Source organism: Pelodiscus sinensis, chromosome 3, assembly GCF_052426305.1.
Source record: "Pelodiscus sinensis isolate ZL-2025 chromosome 3, ASM5242630v1, whole genome shotgun sequence".
NCBI lineage: Eukaryota > Metazoa > Chordata > Testudines > Trionychidae > Pelodiscus > Pelodiscus sinensis.
The window spans coordinates 163,152,772-163,177,232 of record NC_143054.1 but is presented as its reverse complement, the minus strand read 5'-3'; the positions used below and the strand labels follow the sequence as shown (position 1 = coordinate 163,177,232).

General features: G+C 45.3%; 1 protein-coding gene across 4 annotated transcripts in view; it reads left to right on the top strand.

Moving 5' to 3' along the window:
* The window catches only part of PLB1 (phospholipase B1), a 128,951-nt gene extending 105,147 nt beyond the window's left edge, over positions 1-23,804 (top strand). For 3 of the 4 annotated variants that reach the window (XM_075925371.2, XM_075925369.2, XM_075925370.2), the window contains 12 exons: positions 2,482-2,549; positions 3,748-3,791; positions 4,853-4,952; positions 6,300-6,351; positions 8,511-8,591; positions 10,646-10,711; positions 15,532-15,626; positions 16,957-17,038; positions 18,083-18,187; positions 19,389-19,484; positions 22,495-22,569; positions 23,099-23,804. In XM_075925371.2, the coding sequence (XP_075781486.2) occupies positions 2,482-2,549; positions 3,748-3,791; positions 4,853-4,952; positions 6,300-6,351; positions 8,511-8,591; positions 10,646-10,711; positions 15,532-15,626; positions 16,957-17,038; positions 18,083-18,187; positions 19,389-19,484; positions 22,495-22,569; positions 23,099-23,320 (1,086 nt within the window). In that variant the 3' untranslated portion in view covers positions 23,321-23,804. Of the gene's footprint in view, positions 1-2,481; positions 2,550-3,747; positions 3,792-4,852; positions 4,956-6,299; positions 6,352-8,510; positions 8,592-10,645; positions 10,712-15,531; positions 15,627-16,956; positions 17,039-18,082; positions 18,188-19,388; positions 19,485-22,494; positions 22,570-23,098 lie in introns of those variants that run through there. The other variant, XM_089777490.1, reaches the window with a different exon arrangement.
* Positions 23,805-24,461: the final 657 nt, after the last annotated feature.

Sequence of the window (24,461 nt, the reverse complement as noted above, 5' to 3'; positions counted from 1 at the left end):
TAGTTCGGATTAGAAGCCTAATCCGAACTAGCTAGTCCGTGCCGCGTGTAGCCGCGTGGCACGGGGTCCGAACTAGCCGGCATTTAAAAATGGCGCTGGCTGGCTTCATGCAAATGAAGCCCGGGAAATTCAAATCCCGGGCTTCATTTGCAATTGCGGATGACTACATTACCCCCGCTAGTTCTAACTAGCGGGGTAGTGTAGACATACCCTCAGTGTTATGAATGAATCTGGCAATTCGGAAACTGAGGGGAAAATAGCCCAGGCTACAGCCAAAGGTGAGACACAGTCCTGCCAATGTGCAGAACTGCCTCAACTCGCATTGACTTCAGTAGGAATTGAGGGGTCAGCACAACTCAAAGGATCAGGCTCATATTGCAGATAAAGGCTGTACATGCTTCACTTCCTTGAGAGCTCTATACCTCCATTTCCGTCTTGACCTACAGTAACATTGGCTACTCCCAGGCTAGGCCTTGAGTGTTTCTTGGAGGACCTTGGTCTGGATCTGCAGCATTCCCTGTTACTCCAGCCCCAAACCCTGAACAGTGACCTGCTTCCATTTTCCCAGGAAATCTTTTTGTTACTTTTCTCTTGATTCATTAAATGTGTCGGAGAGAATGAAAAAGCTACCTTGTGAGAGAAGACTCAAAGCGTGTGGCTTGTTTAGGCAAAACAAACAAAGGCTGAGGGGAGATAGGATTGCTCCCTATAAATACATCATAGGGATAACTGAAGGGAGTGAAAAGAGCTCCTTAAGCTAAGAGCTAATCTGGACACAAGAACAAATGGTATAAACTGGTCATCACAAATTTAGGCTTGAAATTAGGCAAAGTTTTCTAACCATCAGAGGAGTCGAGTTCTGGAACAGCCTTGTAACGGGAGCTCTGGGGGCAAAAAATCTAACTGGCTTCAAGATTGAGCTTGATACATTTATGGAGGGGATGACATGATGGGGTTGCCTACAGTGACATGTTCGCAATCTGCCACTGCTAGCTGCAAATATCTGCAGTGGCCAATGATGAACACTAGATGGGAGGGCTCTGAGTTACTATGGAGAATTCTCTCCCAGGTGTCTGGCTAGCGGGTCTTACGCACGTGCTCAGAGTCCAATCGAATGGTGTATTTGGGGTCAGGAAGGAATTTTCCCTGGGTCAGACTGGCAGAGACCCTAGGTTTTTTCTATCTTTGTGGTATGGGGCACGGGTCACTTGCAGCTTTAAACTAATGTAAATGGTAGTTTCTCTGAAAGTTTAAGCCATGTTTTGAGGCCTTACATAACATAGCCATAGGGTAGAGGTCTATTACAGAATACTCTTCCATCCCTGCGCCTCCCCCAGAACAGCTCTCCCTCCAACCCTCTTCAATCCCCAGTCCTGCTCTGGCTCCAAGCCCAGCTTCACCTTTACGCCCTCTCTGCTCCTAGCTGCACCACCACTCTGCCCTCCCCGCTTGGATCCAGTGTAGCTCTGGATCATTCTCTCCCCATCCCAGACCAGCTCTGCATCTAGCCCAGCTCCTTCCCCATCCCCAGTTCTGCCCCCAGCTCTGCCTTCAGCCCAAGCTCCGCTGCTGAGGAGTAACGGCTGTGCAGTAATGGAGGGGAGTATGGACAGATTCTGCTACTGATAAGGGAGAGCATCAGTGAAATGTGAGCACCACTGGCCTTGATGACCCACCTAAAAAATTGCCAGGCAGTGTCATAGGTGTAAAGTGGATACTGGACCAGAAATTAGTTTTCTTGGGTGATAAAATAATGTAAATTAGTAAGGGAGATGTCATGTCTTGTGCCTCCTCTATTGACTTACTCTAGAGCAGAGTACTTTCTTGGATTGGAAAATGTGATTTTTCTCCCCTCCCAGGAAAATCAAGATTTGTTTGAAATCTGATCAACAATAACCTACTCCCCACTGAGCTGCCACTGTGCCTTGTGGAGTTGTATTTCTGAAACCCCTGTTTGTATTCTCCCCAATGGGCCATTTCCCAAGCTGGACTACTTTTCCCAGGGTGCACTATAGTCTCCTTCTGATTGAGCTACCACAGTACCTCATGGAAGTCTCCTGACCACAGTGCATAAGGGGAGATACAGTTCTGCCAGGGAATCTGGCGCTTAGGGCGACTATGGTGGCATAAGTCGCCAAACTACCATTCCCATGAGACTCTGCAGCAGCTTAGATGGATACAGAATAATGTTGAACTGACCCAAAACTAAAGTTTTCATTGCACAAAAAGTTTCCCTATTTTGCCTTTTCTCTCTGATTCAGGATTAAACCAGATGTCAAAATACTGGAATTTCCTATGGGACAGAAATTCTGGTCTTTAAGCCAGTTCTGCTCAGTACATTTCAACTGCCTCTTTTAATGACTCATTCAATAGCAACAATGTGGGCCAGTGGAACTCAGCCCACTGGAGGGCCAAGCCATTCCTGCTTTGCACAACTTCCTCTGCTTGCCATTTCATAAATGATTCTTACCATCCTTCCAGACTGCTGTGGGAGCCAAAGCAACCAGCTCAACTAACATGCTAACAGCCTGGAGAGGACTTTCCTGGAGGTGAAACACACATCAATTCTGGGTGGAAGTGTGTCTGAGAGAGAATGAGCGTTTGCCTGGAATGGGAGTGTGCTTGTGTGTGTGCGTGTGCATGTGCGTGTGTGTGCAGTGCAATGGGGGGGCTGCTTATGGAAGAGTGCGGCTGTGCATGTAAACATGTTGTAAATGACAGAGGTAGAGGCATTATTCTACAACCATACATCAGAATCCCAGACAGGCCCACCGACAGGAGGTGAGGGGCCAATGGGGATAGTTGCCCGGAGCACTGTGATTGAAAGGGGCCCAGGGCTCCTGGCTGCTGCCGCTGCTACTGCAGCATCAGCCAGAGCCCTGGGTCCTTTAGAGCGCCGCAGGAGGCTGGCATGGTGCGCTCCAGGAGGTGAGGAGGGCTGGCTGTCCCCAACCCTGTCCCTTCCATCAGAGGCCCCGCCCCTTCCAGGAGCACAGAGCTGGTCATCTGCCTCCATCTTGTTCAGGGGTCTGTGGAGGCTTTCAGCACCTGTGACCCCAAACATCTCATTGGCAGGCATCAGTGCAGTCTGTACACCTTGAATATTGTTCACAAATGCAGTCGTTATGAGTGAGGTTAGACTGAGCAGCTCTGAGGGGGCAACGTGCCTCATTATGACAGCTAACATCAGCATAAAAGGAAAATAAGTGCCCTGTAGTGCTTTACTGGTAGCCTGTAAGGCTATGTGTATAATACAGCCCGTGTTGGCAATCCCCTGATCAACATAAGTTACACTGACGTACATAAGTGCTCATGTGCACAGCGCTATATCGCTGGGAGAGCATCTCACGCTAACCTAACTTCTGCTGGTCACCGAGATGGTGTTTTAGGCCAGTGGGAAAAAGCTCTCCTGTTGGCACAGAGCATCTTCTCTGGATGCACTGCAATGGCGCAGCTACATCCATTCAGTGGTGCCGTGGCAGCGCTGCACTTGTAGCTATGGCCTAAGGCTGTGTGCACAGCCCTGCTTGACTTGGTCTGAAATCTCCCTTTTGGTACTTTCCCTGAATACACACTTGACTGGTGGTTTATCCTCCTTATTCCTAATTGAGCCTCTTCTTTTTATTCCCCTGAGCTGATATGGCAGCAACCTGCTATGGTGACCATACGACAGATGGTCTGTGCGTACAGTACTAACACTGCTGACTGATTGATTCTGTTCCTTCCCTCCTGTCCCGTCTCCCATAGTATTGGAGGTGATGGAACCCTGGAGGCTCACACGACTTTACCCAGTGAGTATTTTGAAAATCACAAAAGTTGGGGGAAGGGGACTTTTTGCTCCAAGACTAGGCCAGGCAAATGCTAGAAAGTCTGTGCTGGCTTCCCATCTTCCTTAGACAGGACACAGAATGCACATCTGTTGGGAATTTATTCCAGTCACAGGTCAACATTGGAGAGAACTCCTTAGCTAAAAGTTTCAGTCAGTTCCTCCACATAGCAGTTCTGGATGGGGCTGTAACATCAGCTCAGCTGAACTGATCAGGGACAGATTAAAGGAGGAAATGACTATGATACATACCCAAGGCATATGCTCTTCCTTTATTTCTCTCAGTAACCACAAGTGTACTAATGCACTACAGAGCAATTGATGATCCATGGAGTGCTGGATGGTCACGTGGTGATGGCTTCTCCTTATTTCCACCTGCTAACTGGCTCTGAAAGAAGCTAATGATAATTACAATTATTTGCCTAGCACTAGTATTTTTTCCATGTGAGCAATTGTAGTTGCCATGGAGATTACAAATGGAAGGGGAGGTGATCCTTGTGACCATGAATTGGAGGGAGATTGGTTCATGACAATTCCTCTAATAATATGTGATCCATGCTCTGGAACAATTTGGCAATGCCTGAGAGTGTGTACGATTTTATTTCAGTCATTATCTTATATCCATGTGACATGGTCATCAGTGGATTTTAAAGAAAAATGGGAGTCTGTTTTCTGCTGTGTAAAGTATTATGAATGGACTGCTAAATACAAAGAGGCTTTGAACTTCACCTTCCGCATTAATGACACGGTAACAATAATAATTTGCATATATAATGCCTTCCAGCTGAGGTTCTGAATCAGTTCTACAAACATGAATTAAAGCCTTGTTTCACCTTTGAGAGAGGTATCATTACCTCCGTGTATCTGGAGAAACTGAGGCAAACATAGGTGCCCAAAGTCAAAGTGAATGTGTGTTGATTTTTAGACTTATGCCTTAACCACAAGACTGGCATGTGGGTTCAATAGGAGGTGCTGCTGATCCTTGCAGTGCAAAGGGTAACCAGCATGTCTTCTCGTGTCTTTAAGATATTTTGAAAAAGTTTAATCCAGAACTCTTCGGCTTCTCCACTGGCACCGAGAAGGAAACGGCCGGGTTCAACTTAGCAGTGGGAGGAGCCAAAGCAAAGTAAGCATAATCCCAGCCTAGTTGGGGCGATAGTGGGACAAGGACTTGGTGGACTGGCAGGTTAGGAGTAAGCTGCATCCCAAGACTAAGGTAACTCTTGATTTAATACTAATGATTAGACCAGTTGCTTTTTAATGGCTGATCCTATCTATAGCTTTCCTATATCTCTAAGGTATAATATTCTTTCTTCTGAATATTTGAAGAGTGTGTATTTGTGACTTTTTCTACATAGGAGAGATGTTGCCTTTTGACTAGACCTTCTCATCTCCTATTTTCCAAGTCCAATATCAGACACTCCTTATTCCCACAGGGAATTTTCCCATAAATCTTGTCCATTTAGGTCAGTGGGTCGGTGTCAGGCCAGGGCTGTAAAGTTCCAAAAGCTGTTGGTTGAATTCTGGGAAATGAGATGGAATATCGCAGTCCAGTGCTTAATGAGTAGGAGTCTTATTATTAGCATTAAAAACTACCCTGACACTAGAGCAGCAGAAGACTGAACAAGATATGGAGACTGAGCCACCATGAGAGTCACTGTGAGGTAAAATGTGCAGGCAGCCTACATTGTTGCTATTCCCAATCTATGGAGACACAGAGGACTTCAGTCTTGAGAACTTTCAATCCAGCACCTTTCACCAGCACTAAATTTACTTAAAAGTATGTTGCAAGTTAGCCAGCAAAGCTTACATGACTGGGAAACACCCTGTCATCTCCAAGAGCAGGTTTGGGAATTGAATGTTTTCTTCCAAACACAATCCATTTGAGCCAGTTCTTCAAGAAGAACCCATTTCAGTTACCCTGTTACTTGGCAGTCATCTTGGCTGGAACCCATGTAGCTCAGATTATGCACAAGACTGACGTGATTATTTGTGTGGCCTAGTTCAAATAGGGCGCTATGGCCTGGGCCACCGTGGCCATACACGGGGCCCGGGGCTCTGGCTCTGCTTTTGCAGGGCTGAGTCATCTGATCTCCAGTGGCTTGAAGAGCTCCAAGTGGGCTGGGTTGACAGGGGTGCCCTCACTATCAGCACCTGTGTGCTGGGGGCCCTACCAGGCAGGGGGGCAGTTGCCGCCATGCACAGTTTGCAGCTTCGGGACACGGCTCAGGTTGGTCACACTGCCAATAGAGTGTGGGACCATATTCAGGGGAACCTACTGCATACACGTCATGCCGGCCCTGATTATCCACTTATGATTGTTCTCACATGTGACCCATCAGTTTCCCTGGATGCCCCCTTGGTCCTGAAGTTCTGGAGTTAAGAGGAGAAAATGAAGCCTTCCCGAGTTGCTTTTATTCTGCTTATCATTTCAGAACGAGGATCTGAATGTTCTTCTTTCCTCTGTCCACAGTGATATGTCAACCCAGGCTCGTGAACTGGTTGAGCTAATGAGAGGCAGCTCAGTAAGTGCATAGCTCCTATAACCCATTTAGCATGTTTGGGTGGTGGGGAGAAGTGGATTTCACTCAGTTGTGGTGTTTGGAAAATGTTTGTTAAACTGTCAAGGTGGATGTGCAGTGTGTGGATCACAGCAGCCAGGAGATTGTTCAAAGGAAGCCTGGCACGAAAGAAACTCAGGCCCGATGAAGGTTAATATAGATAAATGAATAACAACAACACATCAAGATGCAGCCCCTACCCTGTATTGCTGAAAATGTAATTTAAGGCAAGGTGCAACAAAGTGTAACAAAGAATAGGGGGGAAGGAAGAGTGGGAGACCCAGTGTCAGAGGTAAGCAAAGGTCTAACGTAATGGTTGTGAATCACTGAAAAGGTGGAGTGGAGAGGACAGGAGGGGTATGCTGTACACAGACAGGCTGGAGAAAGGGAAGGGACTGAGAGACCGGTATGAATGGTGGCTAGGGAACTGGACAGGGGAAAGGACAGAAGCAAAGATGAAAGTGTGTGGCCTGGTGAGCCTGTGGAGACAAAAGCCAATGAATTAAAACAGGCAGCTGCACTGAGCCAGGTATCTGAGGCAGGGGGCCTACCACTCATGCCTAGACTCCCTGCCTCGAGGAAGTTGGTGATGCTGGGGTGCTGTGCTGGTGAGGGGATGGCTGTACACTGGCCAATAGGTGAGGCCACCTGAAGTTATGGCCTTGGCCAGCTCACTGATGCAATACTATGCAATGTAGTGGGGGAAGGGGAATCCCAAGGATTTCCCAGGTTTTATGGAGGCATGAGGTAGCCTGCTGCTTTCTCCAGAGTGGTCTGCTGATCCTGGCCCAATGGGGGCTGGGAAGGGGACCAGAGGGCTCCCTGGATTTTATCATAGCCACAAGCGCTGCCTTTTCTGGGATGTGTGACAATCAGGAGACACCTGGTCTCCCTCCTCAAGGTGATGGTGGAGCCTTTGTTGGCTGATGGGTGCTGTGGAGAGGCTTTTTGGTCCAGGGAGATTAATGTGGGAATGCCCCGTGTTTCCTGACCCCGAATGGGCCATGGGTAGGAGTATGGAAAAGGCAGGACTCTCCAAATCATGTGTCCCTGTGCAGCTGCCCAGATGCCATGGGCCGATGTTACTGTCAGTTATTCTGCGTTGTGAATTTTTTGTCAGGGTGTGGGAAAAGAGAGTCTGCCTCCCTCTCTGATTGGAGCTGAGTGGGAAAACTGGCAGTTGAGCAAAAGACTAAATTGCTCTGAGGTTTAGTAGGGTGTTTCCCTTCATTCACACCTTTAAAAATAGCGGGCAGGACTTTGTCCTGCCTGGCACCCCACTGGAGGGCAAAGGAGGGGGGAATGAGATGAGAATCCAGCCCTTTGGTAATTCCCAAGCCCTTCCTGTATTTGTGGGAGAGATCACAGCCGTTAGTTATATAAACTCTCTGCTCTAAAAATAGATGGCTTCCATTCCTTTCTTTGTACTGCATGTTACAGAATGTTTTCCACTGAGTTCCAGCTCGCCGCAGCTCTATTGTTGGCTGGTGGTGACGTGGATTTTGCAGCTGCCCTTATGAGCCCAGTGAAGTCACCAGCCTCCTGGACTCTTCTGTTTTAATCCAAATGTCTGTCCCCCCTTTTCAGCATTTCTGGTAGTACTCACTCAGCTGGCAGGGACTGCCAGTGACTCATGTTCCCCTGAAGCAGCCTCAGTGCAGTATGGTCTAATCCTTTCCCCTTCCCCTGCTTACTGCTGCACTGCACCCAGCATCTGGCACTAACTGGTAGATCTCCCTTCCCATCCCATCCCGTGCTGCCAAAATCCATTTTGAACAGTGCTCTCAGTAAACAGAACATTGTACAGCAGCCGCCCTGACAGCCCATCAGGCAGACAGCTGCTCCTTCCCCGTTCTGGTGGGAATTTTATCACAAAAGCCAGGATGTATTTGACACTCTCCCTCCCCCTCCTCCTCCCCCCCCCCCCCGGGACAAATTTCCCCTCAGAGAGATGCACATGGTTTCTTGTCTTCACTTCTCCCATTGTTAATTCTGAGTGGCTCATTTTCATTGTTTTGACACTCCTGGTATACTCCATGTAACTATATTTGTTAATGTTGCAAATATCCCTAAGCAATTTTGAGGTATTGGGACATTGCACTCTGTTATTTTTATGTCACTAGAAAATCAACTTTAAGGAGGACTGGAAACTGATCACTCTCTTTGTTGGAGGCAATGATCTGTGCCATTACTGCTTGGACAGGGTATGTATCTATAGCAGAGATGACAGCCATGCCAGGGCCCTGGGCAAGGTGGGGGTGGGTAGGCCTCGGCTCTGTGCTCCTGGAAGGGACAGAAGGGGCAGGGCTAGGGTAACCAGCCCTCAGCACCACTCAGAGCGTGCCATGCTCCCCAGCCCTTAGAGCTGCCCAGAGCGCACCACACGGCCCTCCAACAGTTATTTAAAGGGCCCATGGCTCTGGGCACTGCCGCTGCCACAATTGTAGCAGCAGCAGCGCCCAAGAGCCTTGGGCCCTTTAGAATGCTGGGCCCCAGGGCAGTTGCCCCTTTTATGCCCCCTCTTTTGGTAGGCCTGTATAGAAACTGGGCACAGCTCTGGTGAGCGAGGTTAGTAATCTCTTCATTTCCTCTTTGTCAGACAGAAAATGCTCTTGTACCTCTAAAAAGCAATGGGAACTTGTGTTGATTTCATATCTCCCTTAGCTGCTTTTACAGTGTGATTTTGGAGCTCTAGACCAGTGCTTCATTATTAGTAGTTTTTAAGAGCTATCTGCCCAGCACTGTACAACACACAGCAGAAGATGCTGTCCCTGCCTTGAGGAGACTGCAGTCTAAATACAGGTAGACCAGACAATCTGAATGTGAAATCCTTCTGTGTGTCCTTACTGAGACATTGAAGTGCCACTGAGTTCTAGAAAGTGACTTCATAACACTGCCAGGAGGGGGTTCCATCTTTCTGGTCTGTCTTAGAGTTGCTAACTCTCCAGGATTCTCTTGGAGTCTCCAGGAATCTTTAATTAAAGATTGTCATGTGATGAAACTTCATGCATACATCTAACCAAAATTGGTAACCTTACTCTCTATATAGGGTATGTCTACATTGCATTCCTCTTCCAAGAGAGGAATGAAAATGCAGACACCCGAAATTGGAAATGAAGTGTGGATTTGAATTTCCCATGCTTCATTTGCATAATCGTGGACTGCCGCTTTTCCGAAATAGTGTCTTTCGAGACAACAAACGCAGTCCCCGTGGGGTTATTTCGAGAGAAAACCCCTCCTTCCTTACTTGGTAAGGGTTATTTCAAAGGAAAGGTTTTCTCTCGAAATAACCCCACAGGGACCGCATTTGTTGTCTCGTAAGACGCTATTCCGGAAAAACGGCAGTCTGCAATTATGCAAATGAAGCATGGGAAATTCAAATCTGTGCTTCATTTGCAATTTCGGGTGTCTGGATTTGCATTCCTCTCTCAGAAGAGGAATGCAATGTAGACCTACCCTATGATACCAGAGCAAAATTTTACAAATAGAAATGTCTTTTCCTGACAACCAACCATGGAAGCTCACCATTCTGATCTGAGAATCAATCTAGGTTCTTTCCTTCTCACACATCATCCCCTGTAGTAAAGATTCTTCAGGATAAACTATGTGCCTGACCCAGCACCCACAGATATCAATAGGAGTTTCTCTTTTAACTTTCAGTGGATGCTAGACTGGGGCCTATCTACCCAATAACACCCTTACAAGTCCATATTCAAAGTGGGGTTGTATAGTATCGCTGAGTGCCTACTTTAACTTGCAGAATCATTTATGACTGGAGACTGCATACTGGAGGATAGAACCCATTTTGATTCTCAGATCCCATGTTTAATATCCTGGGCTGGCAGTTAGGAAACCAAATCTCTTTATACCTGGAGCAAACCTGGTCTGGAATCAGTGAAACACATTAACCATGATTTATTCAGTCATTCTTCAGAGTAGAAATGCTAACTGTACTTTAAAAGAATGCTATCAAGAATTGTTATAAAACAATAGGGTTTGAACTGTGATTAAGGGAATGCATTGGTCACATGGAAATGCCACAATTATTAGACAAACTATGTCACAATAGGAACAGAACTCAGTATCCATTTGCTCCAAAAACACAAACCTGTGCTATTGGAGATAAAAGGAAGCATTTGGACAATAATATAAAATCTAGCCTCTTGCAGGCCTTGCAATGGACCAAGTGGTTTTTTTCCCCCAGCTGTAGTTTCTTGCACAGTGGAGAAATGACTGATGTAATTCTCTTTTTATACAGGAGACCTATTCAGGAGAAAATTATGTAAAACACCTTCAGGCTGCTCTTGATATCCTTTACCAGGAGGTAAGATTTTAAGATACTTAATCGGGCTTAATTTTGGCAATCATACTCAGATACTTTTCACCTCTGACAGAGTGTTCATGATTGTTTCATTCAAAACCTTGCACCAAATAGCTAGAGCAGGAACTTTAACACTGATTAATAGTCCAATGACCTTGCTAGCTAATGGGCAGTAAAGAGGTGGGCTGCTGCTTTGGGGAAAACTGCAGAATAGCGTTCCCTTCTATAGTTATTTAGTATCAGGTGTTATTTCTACATGTGAATGTCATGAGGTGGAAACCCCCCCCCCCCAAAATACTAGAATGAGCAAAAATCTTCCATCAATTCGTGGACTCCCAAGTTCAGTTGAATTTAGGAAATGTTTTCTGAGCCATCAAATGTCCCTCAATGTCACGGCCTCCTGCACTGCTACAGAAAAGAGAGAGAGAGAAAACAAGCACAAGAGTAAAGGAAGAACTGACTGTCCTTGATTTTCACAGTTTAATGGTGTGGGTGGAGGAGGGATACAGAAAAACCGCAGAAGCTAAACAATATAATCTGGCCCTGAGCATGCTGCAATCAAGCCTGAGGATTTTCTACAGATTCCTCCTCCTGCCTGGACTCACCTCGCCATGTTGCTCCAGAATCCAAACCAATCTTTTTTAAAAAATTGCATTTTTAACCCTTGAAGTTGTAAAAATAACCAAAAGATGAAGAAACCTAATTAGAGGTTAGTACACTAGCCTAGGGCTTGGAAGAGATGGGTTCAATTTCCTGCTTCATCGCAGACTTCCTGTGTGACCGTGGGCAAATCACATTGCTTCGTGCCTCAGTTTCCCATATATAACAAGAGGATAATAGCACTACCCTGTCTCATAGTATGTCTACACTACACCACTAATTTGAACTAACTTAATTCGAATTAGTTAATTCAAAATAAGCTAATTCGAATTAGTGCATCTAGACCTTGTTAATTTGAAATAGCATGTCCACATTGAGTGGACTCTGAACCAAAGTTAAGGCTGGTCGGAACCAGTGCCGGCAGGGCATCAGGTTAGGACTTAGAGTGTGGAGCTGTTGCCTCAGGCTAGCCCAGGGCTGTGCTTAAAGGGACCTGACCTACATTCCGGACAGACAGTTCTCAGGGTTCCCCACTTGCTTGTCTAACTCGATGAGGGACAGCAAAGCAGTCCTGGCTTGGAGTGCCCACACTCGGCCCATCACAGCACTCAGCCATCAGCCCGGCTGCACTTGCCGCAGGCTGCCATCCGGGGGGGAGTCAATCTGGGGGCTGTCAGAATCCAGGAAGCCCTGTAGGAGAGCTTCCACCCCGAGGAGCCCACAGAGCCACCCCAGTCCTCCCCATCGGAGGCTCGTGCCCCATTCCTCCCTCGCCTCCTTCCGCTTACCCTTCCCTAGCCTCCCTTCCTGATGTATAAAATAAAGGACACGTGTTCAAAAATAGAAACTCTCTTTATTTAACAAAACTGGGGGAGGGAGATTAACCTCTGGGGAGACTGGGAAAAGGAGGTGGGAGAGGGGAAGAGAGAGGGTGGGAGAGGGGAGGGGAAAACCTGGGAGGAGGGAGCTGGAAGGGGGAAGCCAGGGGAAGGAGGAGGAGGGGAAGTATAAAACGATGGTACGCCATATCTTCAGTACTGTGTACAGATGTGGTCTCCTCACCTCAAAAAAAATATTTTGGCCTTGGGAAGGGTTCAGAAAAGGACAACTAAAATGATTAGGGGTTTGGAACAGGTCCCATATGAAGAGAGGCTAAAAAGACTGGGACTTTTCAGCTTAGAAAAGAGGAGTCTGAGGGGGGATATGATAGAGGTCTATAAAAGCATGAGTGGTGTGGAGAGGGTGAATAAAGAAAAGTTATTCATTAGTTTGCATAATGGAGGGTATGTCTACACTACCCCGCTAGTTCAAACTAGCAGGGTAATGTAGGCATACCGCACTTGCAAATGAAGCCCGGGATCTGAATTTCCCGGGCTTCATTTGCATAAGCGGGGAGCCGCCATTTTTAATACCCCGCTGGTTCGAACCCCGTGCAGCGCGGCTACACGGGTCACCAGTAGTTCGGAATAGGAATCCTAGTTCGAACTACCTAGTTCGTGCCCCGTGTAGCCGCGCTGCACGGGGTTCGAACCAGCGGGGTTTTAAAAATGGCGGCTCCCCGCTTATGCAAATGAAGCCCGGGAAATTCAAATCCCGGGCTTCATTTGGAAGTGCGGTATGCCTACATTACCCTCCTAGTTCGAACTAGGAGGGTAGTGTAGACATACCCATAAGGACTAGAGGACACCAAATGAAATTAATGGGCAGCAGGTTTAAAACTAATAAGCAAAAGTTCTTCTTCACACAGCACATAGTCAACCCGTGGAACTCCTTGTCAGAGGAGGCTAAGAAGGCTAGAACTATAACAGAGTTAAAAGAGAAGTTAGATAAATTCATGGAGGTTGGGTCCATAGAGTGCTATTAGCCAGGGGGTAGGAATGGTGTCCCTGGCCTCTGTTTGTGGAAGGCTGGAGATGGATGGCACGAGACAAATCGCTTGGTCATTGTCTTCGGTCCACCTCCTCTGGGGTATCTGGTGCTGGCCGCTGTCGGCAGACAGGCTACTGGGCTAGATGGACCTTTGGTCTGACCCAGTATGGCCGTTCTTATGTTCTAGGCTCAGGGTTGGGGGTCTCACTGGACAAACTTGATTTTCATGCAGACCTGCTCCTGGGTTCGCATGTGGCCCTTGGTGGCCAGGCTGGCAGCCATGCGGCTGTAGACGGCTGCATTCCTGTGGCTGGTGCGGAGATCGTGGACGTTGGAGGCCTCCCCCCAAACCTCAATGTGGTCCACGATCTCCACACTAGACCAGGTGGGCACTGACCTCTTGTGGCCCCGGGCAGGCTCCTGGGAACTGCCAGCCTGGTCCTGGGAAGAGATGGAGGGCTGGGTGGCAGCAGGTGGCTGGCTCATGCCATGCCAGGTGCAGGGTCTTCTGGCTGGGTGCTGGCAGGCTTGCAAGTGGCACAAGCATTGTAGCCAGACCATGCCCCTTTAAGGGCTCCAGGGCTGGGAAGGGGGCAGAAGACTTTCCCTGGTTTGGCCCAGAGTGGCCACCAAGGCAACCTGGGAAGGGCTAGCCTCCAACTAGTTCGAATTAAGTGGCTACACAACCCTTAATTCGAACTACTTAATTTGAACTAGGTGTTACTCCTCGTAGAATGAGGTTTACCTAGTTCAAATTAAGTTCTCCTCTAGTTCGATTTAAATTCGAACTAGCAGTTTGTATGTGTAGCCCCTATTAAAGTTAATTCCAACTAACGGCTTTTAGTTCGAATTAACTTTGTAGTGTAGACATACCCATAGTGAGGTGGGATGGGAGGAGGAAGTTTTACCAAAGAAGGGTATATAACTGTTTAAGGGTATACCTGTTCCCTGGAAAATATTTTGACTTAAAAGCAGGGCACACATACACAAGCATATAATGCATGCACATACCTCCGCACACTGGTCCCTACATGCTACACCACGTATGCACCTATAATCCCATAGTCTCACGCACACATGTGCCCGCACATAATGTTTCAGTGTCCAGTAGCATCAGAACTTGGCATCTAATCTCTGCTACAAAGAGAAAGATGTGATCCTCTACCCCATCTGTGCCATTCTTAGGGTTTTTTTAGTCCAAGAAAACACACTAATTAGCATCACTCTTTGGCAAACGCTCATGGGGGTGGAGTAATGTTGTTGCAGCTAACCCTGAAAGACTATCCACATTCTCCATCATCAACATAAGGATGAAACTTTGCCTTTTGAATCTGCCCTGGGCTTAATGCTTCAGAGTCAGTGGGTCTGGACTGGAATGCCTATTGCTGGCAGTGAAGCAGACTGTCGTGTTGGCAAGTCACACAGACACATTTTGAATACCCCAGCCAAAAGGCTAATAACATCAATGAACCATATGTAGGGCCAGATTGTAATCCTTGTAGATGGGAGTAATTCCTTGGACTTCAGCAAAGTGACTCCTGATTTACAGTGAGGTAACAGCGATCAGGATCTGGCTGTTCACTTTGCCCTCCACACCAGGCAGGTGAAGAGTTGTAGCTTTAATTCTACTTTGCTGATGGCATTGAGTCGGGGGGAAGGGTGGCTTGGGGGAAATTCAGGTCAGTGTACTGAACATTTCTGCTCTGAGCTGACTCCTCCATCTTGGCTTGGAAGTTTATGATAAGAACATAAGAACGACCGTACTGGGTCAGACCAAAGGTCCATCTAGCCCAGTATCCTGTCTGCCGACAGTGGCCAACACCGGGTGCCCCAGAGAGGGTGGACCGAAGACAATGATCAAGTGATTTGTCTCCTGCCATCCCTCTCCAGTCCAGCCTCTGACAAACAGAGGCCAGGGACACCATTTCTATCCCCTGGCTAATAGCCTTTTATGGACCTAACCTCCATGAAATTATCTAGCTTCTCTTTAAACTCTGTTAATAGTCCTAGCCTTCACAGCCTCCTCTGGCAAGGAGTTCCACAGGTTGACTACGCACTGTGTGAAGAAGAACTTTCGCTTATTAGTTTTAATCCTGCTACCCATTAACTTCATTTGGTGTCCTCTAGTTCTTCTATTATGGGAACTAATAAATAACTTTTCTTTATTCGCAAAATGGTTTTCTCCACTGAGCCCCCAAGAGAGATTTGTTCACCTCATAAATTTGGCACAGCTGGTGGTGTCCATTCTGTGGTAGCCCAGGATGCATTCGTTCCTACAAGTAGCCTCCCTGTCTTGTTATGTAACTGAGTCATGCTCTGTGCATTAACATACCTGGTTTCTCTGAACCTTGCAGCTACCTCGAGCGTTTGTCAACATGGTGGAGGTGATGGAGATGTCTGGACTGCGTCAAATAGAGAGGGAAACTTCAGGGTGTGCTGTTCCAGGGGCGTAAGTGTGCAAATCAAATAGCTACCTCTGCTTGATCCTATGTTTAAGGATAATCAATATCACTGGTATTAGTAAAGCAACCATACAAGGCTTAAAGGCCTCCTCGCTGTGGGAGGTTATTGAGTCTGGGAAGGATGATACTGCAAATACTATACTTACAATGTCGATGTTGAGGCCATTTCTTTCCTCTCCCATTGACTTCAGCAAAAGTGGTGCACACCAAAATGAAGACAGCATTGCAGTTACTGAATTTCTGTCATTCAGTTACACAGTTATCTTTGGGGTGAAGCCACAGAGGATGAATCTGGATCTGAATGTCATCAACATTCAGGAACATTTGGAACTGGAGCTCTGGCTCTGATCCATCTCTGTATTCAAGTTTTATTATGACAGAAACCAGGTCCTTAGTCCAGCAAATCAAGATCACTGTGAATAAAGTCTAGGCCTACTGCAACCTACCTAACTGCTATAAAGTTTTTGCACTCTGGTGAACATTAGCCAAACATCAGGCTGGGCATCATACCACAAATTACAGTGTAATTTTCATAATGCGGAATTTCAAAGCCCTTTTGCACCTGCCTCTATTCCAGGACACAGTCTTCTACAACAGCCAATGGCATCCCCAATGCCTGAATCCATATTCAGCTTCATTCCTTACTCTGTTGCTCAGATCAACACTTCTAGGGAAAAACCTCAGCTCTTTTGCATGCAAGGAAATAAGGAACTGGTTTTTACATCAAAAAGAGCTTCTCAAAAAGAGCAAGAGGTGACTTGAAATATGTATGTCATATATTTGAGTACCTTCATGTTGGGGACAGGAGGACACTCAGTGCTGAGATGTTCTTTAATCTCATGGAGAACAAAGACCAATGGCTGGAAGTTGAAACCAGACAGACTCAGAGTAGGAATTAGACACAAATTAACAGTGAGAGTGATGAACTACGGGGGGTGGGAATCCCCAATGTAAGTGGAAGAGTCTCTATCACCTGCTGTCATCAAATCAAGGATGGATGCTTTTCTGGACGATTTGTTTTAGTCAAACACAAGTTACTGGGTTCAATACAGGGATAACTTGGTGACATTTATTGGCCTGTGATATATATAGGAGGTCATATTAGATGATCTAATGGTCTAAAAAACAGTTGATTTATGTGGGGGTTTTCACTCTATGCAGCGTTTTTATCCACCTTGAAACTAGCCTGGTGATTTAACTTCTGCATTTAATAACTTAAGCCATCTTGAGCTTCTTAGAACTAAACCATGTTATTAATGAATACACAGACTGTCTAGGGTTGGTGTTGATTTTGTTTTGTTTTGTTTTTCTTTCAAGGAGTGTTTGCCCATGTTTCTTAACCCCCCAGGAAAGCTCTCCTGAACTACAAGAAATGAAAATAATTAACAAAGATTTTCAGGTAACACCTGGATTCTGTTTCCTTAATTGTTCATCCTTGTCTCCGTCTTCCCTTTTTGTCATATCTGTCATCTTCCACCTAGAACTCCAACAAGTGTCATTTAGACCAGTGTTTCTCAACCTGTGGTACGAGTACCCTTAGGGGTACTTGAGAGAGATCTGGGGGGTACATCAACACAATTGAAACTTGGAGAAAACTGAATTTTTGTTTTGTTTTACAGTGCTTTATTATTTTTGCACTTTTTACACCCAAACATTTCATCGCCCACCTGGATATGATTAAGTTGTTTAAACAAATGTGTTGTAATAGCAGAAAAAAAAATTGTGTCTCTGAAAACTGTAGGTACTGAAGGTACTTATAATTTTTTTTAAAAAGGGGTACTTTATTAAAAAAAAGGATGAGAACACTGATTTAGACCATCTCTGACAGGAGTTTATCTAACCTACTCTTGAAAATTTCTAGCGATGGACATTCCACAACCTCCCTAGGCAATTTATTCCAGTGCTTAACTGCCCTGACAGGAAGTTTTTCCTAAAGTCTAACTTAAACTTTCCTTACTGCAATTTCAGCCCCTTGCTTCTTGTCCTATCATAGGAGGTTAAAGAGAATATTTTTTCTCCCTCCTTCTTGTAACACCTTTTATTGGTACATGAAAGAAGTTACCATGTACCCCCTCAGTCTTCTCTTTTCCAGACTAAACAAACCCAGTTCTTTCACTTGTCATTTGAGGCACTCAGACTCACTAGGAACTTTTGAACATTTTAGTCCTAATCTTTTTTAGAATCCTAAGCTTTAGACTTCATTGATGTCTATATGATTCATATATAATTTATCTATGCACCTTGAATCTATTCACATTCTCCTCCTATGGAAGTATCTCCACATGTTCAAAAAGGCTTTTTCAATACTCTTCTATGCTATCTAGGTTGAATTTATACTAATGGTTGAGAGAGGTGAAAGATTCGCATTTTATAACCCTGGTTTAATGGGGGAGATAAATCTTGTAAATGGCCTTTGTGTTTTGTAACATGCAATCCAACACAGATCAAAAGCATGCTGATGGCCAGCAGCAGCCGCTATGCACAGCGTGAGGATTTTACTGTCGTGGTGCATCCATTTTTCCGAAATACCATCATCCCACTAGGAAGTGTGAGTCTTGTTTTATTTCCTAACAGTTTTAGGCCAACATCAAGATTCATTTTGGACTGTGATGCTTATGGGGCAGGGTCCATGTCTTTATTATGTTTGCATGGACTCTAGCATATTATGGACATTGCAAAAAAATAAAAATATTAAAGTAGGAAAGAGCATATTGCTTGTGAATCTACTGGAGACTTCAAGTGATTTCAGGAAATATGTGAGCACAGAATATATTGATTCCCTAAAAAGCCATAGTCCAGCTCGCCTCCCATTCTTTACCCCTTGCATCTTGCATGCAGTGTTAGTCAGGAATGCAGGAATTCAATGTGAAACTTGGCCAAAAACAGCCAGTTTTGTATAATATCTACCCTTTTGTCCTATCCCCACAGATCTTAAGCTCATCTTAAAAAGTGAATTTGGGTTCTGCTGAAAAGTGTGATATTGGCACCTGGAAACCAAAGACTGCCTACCACTTTAGCAATAGTAGTGCAAGCTTGCCCCAGGAAACCTTTGTGCTTCAACTGCATCAACTCCACAGTTTTGGGTATTCACTTGAAAAAGCAGTCTCAATTTTCCTGAAAGGTTTCAGAACTTGAAGCCAAGCAACAAATAACAATAAATAAACACGATCTTTCGAACCTGAGTGACATTCAGGATTTGGTTGATATTGCAATAATTGGTGTCCCTAGAAAATCCTTGATAGATTGTTCGACCACAAGTTCCTGGGTTTATTGAAATTCCACAGGCTGCATTATTCAGGAGGTCACATTAAATCTTTGGTTTGTGAGAGTGAAACCATGGGCTGTGATGAGGTGCTAATTAGTTGGTTTGTAGCATCAGAATATGAATCCATTATTACCACACTGATTAGAATTATGAAATTAGTTTGCCAAGAATTTTTGGCTTTTAGGTATGATATGCTGGGCCTCAAAGTCTGAGGAATCTCTGGGGTCAGTTATCCTGATGAGCCCTTCTGGCCTTAAAAACTATGGATGTTAAACAAACAACCACTGCCTCTTGATTGGTTGACACTATAGTCACTGCTTCAAATGGAAGAATCATATGTACTATGGCCTCTGGAGATGGAATCAAGATGTGGTTTTGCCTCAAGAGCAGGAGAAAAGAATGAGGCTGACAAAGTAGGCTAGTTTGCAAGGTGGAAAGAAGCCTTTGACACTGGAGTGAATTATTACATTGTTTTGCATTGCAGGATGGGAAACCAGACCTGAGTTTCTTTTCTGTGGATTGCTTTCATTTCACCGAGAGAGGCTATGCTGAGATGGCCATAGCTCTCTGGAATAATATGGTAAGAGGTTGTAAAACAGATCTATATATATTTACAGAGGAGCCCAGAAGGTGCATGTGAGATGTTCAGATACTACATGGATAAGTGAAGTATAATTAGATAAATCAATAAGAAAGGAAGTTTTTAACTTTGTTGATGACCGAGATCCTATGCTGCCTTTCCTGGCCTGCAATAAAGTTGCCTGGGATAAAGCTACCTTATTCTAGCAGGTTGATCCTTCTTCACTACTCCCAAAGGAAATGAGAAATACTTATAGACCTGTCAATGTGCCATCAAGTAGAATACCTTCCCAACTGGACAAGCAGGGTGCATAGTTAAACATCTGGTTCTGTGTAACTGCTAAAATGCTGTTTGTCTTTAACAAGTATTCCCTTCTTTCAGAGAATGAGATTGCTTAGTGAATCTGAACAAAAGCTCCTTAGCTCTCCATCACCTGAGGCCTGCTTAGTGTTATATTATTAACATGTTCCACCACGCGTTGCAGAGATCATGGGCCCTAGATGCTGCTGCTGCTGCCCTGCTAGTCACAGCAGTTACTATTAGGGAAGTTCACATTTTACCTCCCTGCACCACAGGGGCATTCCCCTTTTGGGGAAGCACAAGGGGTGGTATTTATTCTTTCACCCTCCATCAGAGCTTTGCTGGGGGAAATGGCAGATTTAGAATTCTGTCAGAGTCCTGCCAGCCAATACTGCAAAGGGAATATGCTGAATTGGCACATCCCCAGCTCCTCCTCATCTTCAGGGCAGCGCTGTTCTCCATGGGCAGGGATGAATTCAGGCTATGAAGTTAGACTTGGTCACATCATAAGTAATTGAGCAGGATCCTTTAGAATTGAAAGTAATACGTTAAACCAGGATGTTTCCTGCCCCATGGAAAGCTCCTCTTTTGGGGCATTTGTATGTTGCCGCTGGCCTTTGTTCATTACCTAGACATGGTTGCCCTTTACTCCACTCCACCAACATTTCTTATTCTGCCAAGGCTGCTATTCATCTCCAACATGTATTGGAACAAACTCTTCCATAGGGAATAATGAGTCTTATTCCTTTAAAATACTGATGTGGGGGCTAGACCCTCAGCTACTGTGAATCAGTTCCCCTGATGGCAACAGAGCGTGGTTGATTTATGTCAGTTGAGGGTTTGCCCTTTGTTGTTTAACACTAGTGGTTGTTCTTGTAAACCACCCCCACCCCATACCAGCTCACTGTGTACTGAGAGGCTGTGTGTGATTCTTGTAAGAATGTATTGTTTTTCTGTTCTGCTTTACTCAGCAGCCCAGTCCTGCTCCCTGAGCGAGCCCAGCACACTGCAGGCTGCTGGCCAGATGAGAGGAGTTCTCCTCAGTACACATAAAGGGATGGTGTGTCTAGCTGTCAGTGTGGGTATGCAGGGATGGGGCAGGCCCAGCAGGCTCAAGAAACCCCTCCCCTCCTTGAGTTCTCTGTGCTAGAACTAATCACAGACCCAGTCCCTGTGGTTCTAGGAGAAATGAACAGGAGGCTGCTCCTCCTTTGCAGGGAGAAATAGGAGCCATATCTTGCTCCCTCCACTTCCACCAGCACACTGAGATGGCCAGCAGCATGGCAGAGATCAGGTTATTATCCAGAGGGTTAATTCAGCATGTGCAGTCTCCCGGCGTACTGAGGAACTCAGTGGGGATAGTGCCTCTCCTGCCCAGAGCAGACCTGTAACACAGGCTGGGTCGTGGGGATGCAATCCGGCCCCAAATTAGCAGGCTGGAGCTTGCATTACACCAAATTACAAGTGGGATATGAATATGTTTGCTGCAGATACCCACATGTGATCAGCCCTTATGTGTGACCCCGTGCCAGATTTCTTCCCACCCTGACACAGCAAGAACCAGGAGTACAGATAGCCAGCAGACCATAGACAGAACTCAGATCATGTAGGTTACAGGGAATTCTCCTCAGGACACTTGCTGCCCTCCTTTAAGATGCAGCAAAAATAACTTATGCTCACTCCAAAGCATGCACCAGTAGGCCAGCCAGAGGGTTTTGACTCATGTGTGATGCTGACCTTTATCCAGCAGCAGAATTCCATGACAGTCAGCAAATCTTTGAATTCATTGGTTCACTTCACATTCTCTCTGCAGGGTTTTTTTTTCCACATAGTTTTCTCCTCTGTTGTTCTTACTGTTAACACTTAAAGCACCATTCTCTTGCACCTCACATGTTCCTTGCTTCACCTCTCATATTGCCTTTGATTTCTATGTTTGCTGTTTCACAAGACCACACAGCCAAGAAGCACTCCTAGTATTAACATCAGTGAATCTTATTACTGCAGTTCCTTTCCTGGTCTCATCTTTGGCTGGCCCATTCTTCCTTCCCTCCATCACTTGAGGTTGGTAGATGCAGTCATAGATGGTTAAAGGAAGTGGCACACTCATCCTGCACTGGTTTTTATTCTCTCCAAAAACTGCTGCAATAGAAAGTTCTGCCTCTCTTTATGGACCAAAACCTGCAGTCATTTATTTGACAAAATTGCCAGTAAAATCCTTTTCTGACTGAGGACTGCAGAGATTGATCTATTCTATACCACGACTATCACCTTGGAATCTGAACACCTTCCATAGTGTATTCAATGAGGTAACTAACACCTGCCATCTATGATTCATTCACTCTCATCCTCTGTGTACAGGGAGAATCGTGTGTGCAGTGAAGTGTTTTGTTTCAGTTGAGCACTCTGTGTTTATGACAGAGAAGGCAATGTCAAAGAAGCATGCCTTCACCTTGGAGAGAAGGTCGTGAGGATTGTGATGGTTTTCAAATCCTGTGATATTTAGTCCCATGGAGAGGACAAGAGTTCTCAATTCTTTTGGTCCTGGACATGTACAATGGCTGAAAAATTGACCTAGGATGCATCCTCTCCCAGAACCCCTTGCAGTGCAAAGGAGTGTGTGATCAGATAGATCAGTGTAACCCACGCAAATCAGGAGAGTTTTGGAGGAAAACATCACTCTTAGGTTTGCTGTCCCTTTTCTCTCTTTCAGCTGGAGCCAGTTGGTCAAAAGCAGAGCTACAATAACTTCACCCATAACAGATTGAAACTCAAGTGTCCAACCTCAGTAAGCAAACACCACAACTATATCCACACCCATGGGGCCCCTTTTGTTTTCCCATTCATTCTTGCCAGCAATATAATTCAAGCATATGAAAGAGTGCATCTTCTGTGGGTTTTAAATAGCACACAAACCTCTGGTTTTGTGACCAAAAACAGGTTTTCAGGAAAGTCTGCTTATGGGGAGTTAGTGAAAAAATGCAACATTTCCCCCAATGAGACCTTCTCGTTTCAACCAGTTTTATTTTTTGCACTTGGTGATCTGCAGTGGATGGGTTCAGAAACAATGCCAAAGCTGCAATGATCTGAAATGTGTAAAAAGGAACACTCAGAGGGGTGGGGATGAGGGGATAAAATGACAACTTATAAATCTGTTGGGGGTAGGGGAACTTTCAGATAAGTCAGAGTGGAGAAATGGTCCACTCTATTGCTAAAGAAATAAGGACCATCCCATTTCAATAGGAGTACGTGACATATAGACTGAATGGTGCTCAGAGGTGTTCTGTGGCTAATAAGATTCTCTCCTTCCTTTATAGGAGAATCCTTTTCTTTTCACATCCCGAAACAGTGGATTGCAAAATACAGCTCCTGTAGCAGGGACAGATGACCCATCAGTACCTTACTGGGCTGTGATTTTGGCAGCAGTAGCTGGAGTCCTGGCAGGTTCTGCACTCATTGGGATTTTGATGTCAAGAAGACTCAAGAAACACCAACATGAGAGAGAGACAGCCTTAGAAGTGAATTCAACAGCTCTGTAAACCAGATGCATATGAGGAACTTACATCTACCTCCTCCGGGACGAGGGTGATGAGAGAATAGGGGGAAGAGCAGCTTTGGATGTCTTTCCTCAACTAATCAAACCTGTCCATTTAAAAATAGAGGCAGAGGTATGGGCCAGTGATTCTCCATTCAGTCACGATGGTCATAAAGGACATGACAATGTTTACTTTCCCTGGCAGTATGCTGCACATTGGCCATGCTGTGGAAAGAAACAAACATTTCTTAGTACATGACATCTTCCTCCTTTGGGATGCATTGATTTTCTGTATGATGGAAATTGCTCAGGATGCCAGTTCCCCATGTGAAGTGAGAAAACTATTCATATATGTTGTAGCCTTATGAAGTGCTCGCCCCAACCTGTTCTGTGGGGGACACTGGGTTAAATATAATGGTTGGGGTCATTGTTATGGACTGTTAACTATTCTCCCCAAAAGTGTAATAAATTCAAAATGAAAACAGTGACATCTTTTGTTGAAGTCAAGTGAGAACCCTGAATTAATACAACAAGACTTGGCTTTAAGAAAAAAGAAGCTTTATTCAATAATTTCAGTCTGGCTGAAGACCTAAATAGAATTGACTAAACTTTTCTTAGAGGGCCCGTTTCAGGATGCATGAAGCCCAACTTGGAATCTTTGGGGTCCATTCCTTATTGAAATTGTTCAGAAATTCAGATCAGGAGCATGAAGGAGATTTTCCTTGCACATTACACAGATTACCTCTTTCATTGTTTTACGCTTTTCTGACATAAGGGAGACGACTGAGATGGACTGTTAAGAACCTTCTTTTCTCATATCCCTATAATTTCCTACGTCATCAATTTTAGTTAAGAGATTCTAAATTCATTGAAGCCAAAAGCACTTTAATTTGCTGAGGTTTTTGTCAACTCTCATTGATTTTGTAATGTTCCCATTCTAGGAATGGAGGTTTTGTAATGCTCCCATTCTAGGAATCATGAATACTGGGTGTGAGGTGTAACTGAAACGGTCCCCAGCACAAAGGCTGTGCAGCCTTTGACACTCAATCTGCTCATCTGTCACCTAAAAGATACTTATCCAAACACACGTAGATGCCCTAGTTTTACCCTCTCACCTTCACCCTCGTGTAATCTTTGCAGGGATG